This window comes from Miscanthus floridulus, chromosome 18 (genome assembly GCF_019320115.1).
Source record: "Miscanthus floridulus cultivar M001 chromosome 18, ASM1932011v1, whole genome shotgun sequence".
NCBI lineage: Eukaryota > Viridiplantae > Streptophyta > Magnoliopsida > Poales > Poaceae > Miscanthus > Miscanthus floridulus.
The window spans coordinates 32,398,643-32,406,393 of NC_089597.1; the positions used below are offsets into that span (position 1 = coordinate 32,398,643).

The 7,751-nt window shown below is 51.5% G+C and overlaps 1 protein-coding gene across 1 annotated transcript; it reads left to right on the plus strand.

Annotated features, from left to right (window-relative positions):
- The first annotated feature begins 2,962 nt into the window (after positions 1-2,962).
- On the plus strand, positions 2,963-3,854 carry LOC136519907 (uncharacterized). Its single transcript, XM_066513288.1, has one exon. The coding sequence runs from the start codon at positions 2,998-3,000 to the stop codon at positions 3,787-3,789; it is 792 nt and encodes a 263-aa protein (XP_066369385.1). The 5' UTR covers positions 2,963-2,997; the 3' UTR covers positions 3,790-3,854.
- Positions 3,855-7,751: the final 3,897 nt, after the last annotated feature.

Below are 7,751 nucleotides of genomic sequence, written 5' to 3' on the forward strand. Positions count from 1 at the left end.
GGCGTCAAGCTCGGCGCTGCCAAGATCTACTGCGCCGACCTCGGTGCCACATCATTGCCACGTTAGCGCCACGCAGGCCGCAACCCTGAAACAAGCCTAGGACCTCAGCGCCAAAGCACACGGCGCCGAGATGTGTAATCTCGGCGCCAATGGTCACGACGCCGAGCCCAGGGTCCATAAAACCAAAAAAAACTTCAGAGATTTATTTGTGAATATCTTTTTCAAGAAAAGAGCCAGAAAAAAAATCAGGTAGACTAGGTAATCGTCGACAGCCAGTCGGCCCGCTCGCCTCGTGCATTGCCCAGCGACGATGGTTACGCCTTCCTCACCCCGTCGCCGTGGCAAGCATCCGGTTTCTGCAGGCCGCTTAGCCTGGCGCCCCGCGAGGCCGCCGTCGCGGTTCGGGGCAGCCGAGCAGCGGTGCACCTACAATGCCCAGCACAACAGAAGGCGGGTGCGGCTGAGCACAGAGCAGTCAAAACTCAAAACAGACCGGGGCGAGGGCGACCCGTGGATCCCCAACTAGATTTCACTAGTTGATAGTTAGACATGATTTCAGATTTGCAATATTTATGTATTTGTATAGAGACTTATTCTCTAGATTTTCATGTTTTTTTGTTTCTAACATTGATCTATGGTGAATTTCTTATATTATTTAACTTTTTCTGTTTTCTTGATTTTTTACAAATTTTTTTCTTCAATGGTGACAAGCAGAAGCAACACCAGAGAAACCAATCAGTATCAGCTGAACTCTTGCTCTCGTGAGTTCTCATAATCGGATGCCAAACAGCCACGGGAAAACTCCCCCCCCCCCCCCCCCCCCGCATGGATATCTCCCCAGGGATTGAGGCGGGAATCAAATGTCCAAAAAAATCCACGCGCGTGGCTATTGACGTCCGATCCGGGCGCTAGCGTCGCATGCTCGCGCTGCTGCTCCTGGATGTCCCCCCCGCCCACAACCAGCAACCTCGTCCCCATCGCCCACAACCGAGCCCACTTCCATCGGGATGCCCCCGCGCAAGCCCAACACGTCCGCACCTCGTCCCCATCTCCATCGCCATCCTCATCCCCATCCCCATCCCCACCCGTTTGCCTCGCCCTCGTAGGAGCACCCCCACCGCGCCGTGCCCCGCGACGATGGCTCTGCTCCCCAACGCGCTCCTGTCCCCCGTTCCCAACGCACCCCCTTCCATAACTATAACATCGAAAAAAAATATGTAGTGCAACATTGATAAACATACACTGCAACATCGAAAAATATCTACTGCAACAACGAAAAATATCTACTGCAACAAACGAAAAATATGTACTGCAACATCGAAAAAATATCTACTGCAACATTGAAAAACATGCACTGTAGTATCTAAAAAAATCTGATGCAACAATGAAAAATATCTACTGCAAAAACGAAAAAATGTGTACTGCAACATTGAAAAACATGTACCGCAACATAAAAAAAATATACTACAACAACAAAAAAATATTTACTGCAACATCAAAAAATTATCCTGCAACATTCGAAAAAATATACTGCAACATCTCAAACAGTAGTACTACAACATCGCAAAAAACATCTGTTGCAACAAACCAAAAAAATCTCATTGCAACATTCGAAATCATCTCTTGCAACATCCAAAAAAAACCCAGTATAACACGGCGAGATCTAACCCCGAGAGCTCGTCGGAATCCTAGCCACCACGGCATCCCTTAGATCCAGAGGAGGAGGAGGAGGGCTTAGATCCAGAGAAGGAAGAGGAGGAGGAGGGCTCAGATCCAGATCCAGATCCCTCCGCGAGCTACCTCGTCGGAGCCGCCGCTGTGGTCCTCGTCTCCGGTGGGGGTGCGGGAGCCAGGTCGCAGGGAGAGTGGGGGTGCATGGAGGTCGCGGAGGGCGAGGGACGGAGGGAGGAAGGGAGCACGGGCGAGCGGGCGCGGTGTCTCCGTCCCAAGAACGGCCCAGAGAGCCGGCAGGAAAGCGGGCGGAGGAGCGGCGCAGGAGAGATCGAGTGTTGGAAAGCGAGCGAAGTGAGTGCGGGAGAGAGCGAGCGGAGGCAGCGAGCGGAGCGGGGGAAGTAAAGTGCAAGTACAAAGCGGTCTATGGAACGGTACCTTCGGCCGTCCGGAACGCCCGGTCTATAATACACCCGTGCTGCCAAAGTAAGCCTAAGGCCTTGTTGGGTTGGGTGTGGAACCATTCAGTCTCTGGCTTCCTTGGATAATTTACGAAGCATCAGAGCCCGGAACGGCTTGGAACAGTGCTAACCGAATGGGGGCCTAAGGCCAGTCTCAATGGAGAGTTTCACCTCCCAGTTTCCAACACGTGAAACTTTGATATGAAACGGGTCTCTCCCACAGTGCAAAGTTTCATGGCACGGTTTCATCCCTTATTTTACTATTCACGGGTCCCACCTATCCCTATCATCCCTCTCTTCCCCGCGTGGTCCCGGAGAAGAAAAGTCGCGATGAAACGAAGGAAGGGCCTCAGTGCAGGTTTCACGGCGTTTCCAAAGTTTTGGAAACAGTGCGGATAAGTTTCATGGCCATGAAACGAATCTCTTCTCTCTCCTCCCAGTTTCATGCAAAAACTGACGTGGCACCTTATTAATTGTGCATGAAACCCCCCATGAAACTCCATTGAGACTGGCCTAAGGCGGAAGGGGGCGGCGGGATGTATTGCGCATTGTCTCGTTCCACGGACCGCGGATGCCCATGGCGCGCAACAAAGTCCGCCACGTACACCCGGATCCTCTGCGCCAGGGAGGCAAGGGGGGTAGTGCATGCCGTGGCCCTCTCGCCGCATGCTGCGCCGCAGAGGATCCCACCGCTTCCACAAACGCCCAGCTGCCTCCGCCTGACCACGCCCGCCTTCAAATACCGACTGGCCGTTCCTTCCAGCTCGTGCTCCTCTCCAAGTCACGGCAGGACGGGAAGGAAGTCGCGAGACGAGAGAGAGAGAGAGAGAGAGAGAGAGAGAGAGAGAGGGTGATCCACATCCACATGGCGGAGGGCCTCGTTCCGAGGATCATCGTTCTGGCTCTTGGCGCCGGGGCGTTGGGGTTCCCCGACGCGCTCCGCGTCCTCCTCGACGTCGCGGGGCGGAGCCCTCTAACCGACATCGCGATCTGCATCTTAACCATGGCCGTGGTCACCGCCCAGGCCCTCGGCGCCATGCTGCTGGCGCGCTTCCTCCGCAAGGCGCGCGCTGGAGGTGACGCGCCGAGCGAGCCGCCGCGCACGGACCGCTTCGCGCAGGTGACCCTGGTCGTGTCCCTCGGCGTCGCCTTCCTCGTCTCCGCGTGCCTCCTTGTCGCGTCCGTCGCCGGAGACCTCGGCCTGCTCCACCTTGTTGCCGACGTCGCCAGGAAGAGCCCTGTTATCGTGGCCCTTGCCACCGGCGCCGCCGTGCTCCCCTGTGCCGGGCCTCTGGTCCGCGTCTTCCGCGAGGAGCATCACTCGCACGGCGCCGCCGCCGCTGCCGCTGCTTCGAGCTCCACGGGCACGGGGCGCTTCGCCAACATGACCCAGGTGGCGATCTTCACCGGCGTGGCCGCGGTCGTTGGCACCATGCTTCTTCTTGCCCGCTTCACCTTCACCCGAAAGGCGCGTAATGCCGCCGGCGTAGGTGGCCGCGCTGCCCCTACTCCTGCCGCGGACACGCGACGCTTCGGCAAGCTGACGAGGCTGGCGCCGTACCTGGCTGTCGTCGTCACCTTCGCCCTCCTCTGCTGCCTCGTCCTCACCACGTATGCGCCGCTCGAGAGCGGGCCCGACGGCGCCAAGGACCCATGAACATGCTCTGCATGATTTGATGTCTGTGTCGTGCGCGTGCGCGCCGGCGCCGACACGGAAGAGGAAGGCGGCGGTCGAATGTTCCTGCGCCGGCGCTGTTCACGTGGTGGCCAACGGTACCGCGTACCACTACTGAAACTGCACGTCTTCAAAAAGTATTAGCAGGATTTGGGAATCGATCATGCCCAAGTACCGTGTTCTAGTGCCATATGTTACCATAGGAGTATTTATGGAAGTGTGATGTAGCTCATGCAAATTGCAAACGGCACGAATGCCTGTCGCGTTTGTGCACCTGCACGGCTGTACTTGCAGGTCCTCGGACCTCGGTACTCCGTCCCACGATATCTGTCACTTTTGCTTCTCTGACAAAATATATATTAAAAATATTAATATTTATGATATATAAAGAATCTAGTTTTTTAATAAATTTATTTGTAGATATAAATATTGCACATATTTTCTATAAATCGAGTAAAACTTGTAGCACGAAAACCGAACACGCAAATAAATTGAGACAGAAGGAGTACTAGTTAAAAGGTGGGGAAAGAAAAGTAAAGACTGCATGGCATGTGACCATCTTGGGACATTTTGGGTTGATTTCTGTTTGGCCTTTCTGCCTGAACGAGCATGGAACACCAGGTGCATACTCTCAGTCGTGAATTTCAGGGACCAAACCCCTTGGAATTTTCTTTTTGTTTCGCGTTACCCAGAAGCTCCATCACGCAAAAGACGAGGAGGATCTCCGTGCCTCCATGTACGATGGAGCAATCAGCCCATCACGTAAGTCTTCCTTCCATTTGAATCAGGCCCGGTCCTGTCAGTTCAGAGACCCGGAGCGAAGCTAGGAAGGTGGGCCCTTTAATACAACTCTAAAAAATTATTCGCTGCCCTAGTTAACATCATATCCTGACTCCGTAAGGATTCCTAAATCCCTGTATTCTAATGAAAAAGATTGGGGGTGAAAAGCAAATTAAATCTTGATTAAATATATATACTTGACATACATCAATCAAAGTGGAGCAATTATTGGGTACCTTCATACGAAACTTTGGATGTCTTGTCTACGACTGCCCTAGTGCCTGAACGGAGAGTGGGCTGGACGCCGCCGGCCAGCAGGGGGGCGCACGACCGATCGATGATGGCACAAGCACAACGCGCAGTCGCTGGTCGCAGCGGAGCGGCCGCGTGGCAGAAGGGCAAACCTTGATGCGCCGACGCGCAAGCCAAAACGATGGACGTGTTTCACTTTCACGTACGTGCCTCTCCGTGTCCTGGGCTCCTGGCTTTCCTATGGGCTATTGGGCTCCTATACCTACAGCTTACATACATGGGGTTGGGCCGAGGACGGTAGGAGCGAGCCCCCGTAAGTGATGGTTTGTTTAGTTGCTGCTCAAGTTTGGCCGCACCTAAGCTGTCTGAATCTCATCTGCGAGTGAATGTTCTCTTTGCTGCACCCGGTGATCTCTCGTCGTTGCTCTTCTTTGTGTGAACGTACCCCTCGTTTGGATTCGTGTGCAACTGTAATGTATCCTTCAGAGTTCAGACTTTCGGCATCTCGAGTCATGCATGCGTGCATCAACTGAGAAAAATTGAAACCGTTTCCCATCGCAGTTGTTCGATCGGGGAAGAGTTCGTTTTCTTTTTGTGAACCTGTTCCGGGAATAGTTGTGTTCATCTTTGAACAGAGGATGCATTAAACTAAACTCTTTGGAGAATCTAAGTTTATTGTTTTTTATAAGGAGAATGTAAGTTTATTGTTGGTCCCTTACATGGATATGAGTAATTAGCCACCGTATTTTTTTAATTTCCCCCAAAGAACAACGAATTATTATATTCAAGAGAAGCATGTTCGCTTGGGCAGTTGGGGCTACTAAAGCCACTGCCGGCGTCGCCTTTATCCGTTCCCCCCTTAATCCTTCCGCAAAGTTTTTGCCCAGTAGTCGGCATGTCGATGACTTTTCTACCAGGTATAAACGTCCACACGAACGGTCTTGCACCTGCCCACTCGCTCGTGCGGCCGGGGAAGTCTTCGGATTGAACCAAGAACCGAATCCGTTGGGGCCCCTTGAACTCGAGGGCCCTGTGCCACCGCACTGCTCGAACCCCCCAAGGGCCGGGGCTGATTTGAATGCATCAAAAGAGACGAGACATGTAGCTGTAGCCCACCGATTGGGGCAAACCTAACAGTCCCAAGAAGCTCTTCCCCATCGCGTTGATTTGCAGTCTCTGATGGTTGTGTTCGGGGACTATTTTATGCGGGTGCCATATCACTAAGCCTATCGGGATTCGGGAGAGACACCTTTGCAAAGGCAAAAGGCCACTGCGGTTGCGTTGGTTCATTAAAAAAATTAGCCACAAGCTTGCGAATAGTCCAGTAGACCTTTCTCCCATCCACACCTGACAGTGACAGCAGCCAGTGAGTAATATATGAAAGCCAGGCCTTGTTTAGTTTACATCAAAATTCCAAGTTTTTTCACTCTCTCTCCATCACATCAATTTTTGGACGCTTGCATGGAGTATTAAATATAGATAAAAAAAATAACTAATTACACAGTTTAGTTGGAAATCACGAGATGAATCTTTTGAGCTTAGTTGGTCCACGATTGGACAATATTTACCAAATAAGACGAAAGTGCTACTATTCATCGGGTTGAAAAAATCTTCAATCTAAACAAGGCCCCAGTCTTTGTCATCCAACAGAATCAGGACGATAGGATCTCATGTGCAAAATTGGTGGCCATAGAGTTTCCAAGGCCTCGTTTTTCCTTGCCCGCTTATCCGATGATGAAGCGTCAAAAGGCCAGAAATACAAATCGCCAGTCGCAGTCTCACTGGCGTTGTCTCGGACTGAGCCAAAAGGCCAGGGCCTGCGTGTTGGTGACGGCCGAACTGCGACACCTGATCTCCAACTCCAATCCAAAGCACCGAGATTCGGACAGGTGATGGGCGTGGTCCAGCTCCATCATTCCTCTTTGGCTCTTTTCCTCAGCTGAAGATGGGAAGACCACCAAACCAATGGCGAAAGCCCAAAACAGTTCGTGCGAGTGCGATTGTGCCACAAGCGAAGCTAACGGCGGATTCGTCGTCTCGGCTCTTTGACGGATCGCCCAAGCCGGTCGACCTGTAAAAAGGACATGCGGTTGGCCGTTGGTCGCCGACGTTGCCATACCGAATTGGTGATTGCAGATAGGCATTGTTGGTTCAGCATTATCGAATGGCATCTTATCGCGGCCCTGCTAGTTGCAACAAGTCACAAGCCGTGAAATCTCGCACGTGACGGTCTCTCGATTGTTCAAGTCGCCATCAAAGGCCTTGAAATCAAGGGTTTTAGGAAAATGGCAAAAAGGAAGCCGCCACCTTTCCTTTTCTTTCTTTGACAAAAGCGACCGAGGCTGTCTGGAACACTAGTCACACTTTGACCTCATCTGTGAGTCCACTCGGCAGCGCTTGTCCTTGTACTCTTGTACTAACTGCCAGTGTCCATCCAATTCAATTGTCTAATCCCACAAGAACGAAATATTTGACGTGCCTACAATTTTTAGCTGAACATTAATGTATTTGCTTTAGCATGTGACGATCCAATCCACAATCCAGCAACCACCTCTAGGACGTCGCTTCTAGTCGATGCTGCCTTCACCACACATAACATCATCTAGTCCTCCATGCCACCATGTCCCTATCAGTTCATCAGCAGAAGATTATGCTGCAGAAATGCAGAATAGTATTTATCCGAGTTTAATTACGATGCTCCTAGTTTATTTGGCTTATTCAGAGCTTCGTTTCCAGTTTAACAGAAGATTTATATGTTCAAGTTTCTACAGCATTTGCAAAAAATGTTAATCGGAATGATGCTATTGCAATTTTCACGGTTTCGAGAAACACCATTACAATTCATCTATTGTGATATATACCGTTACAGTTCTAACGCTCTCTCAAATATGTCACGATCTACGTTTGGAGTG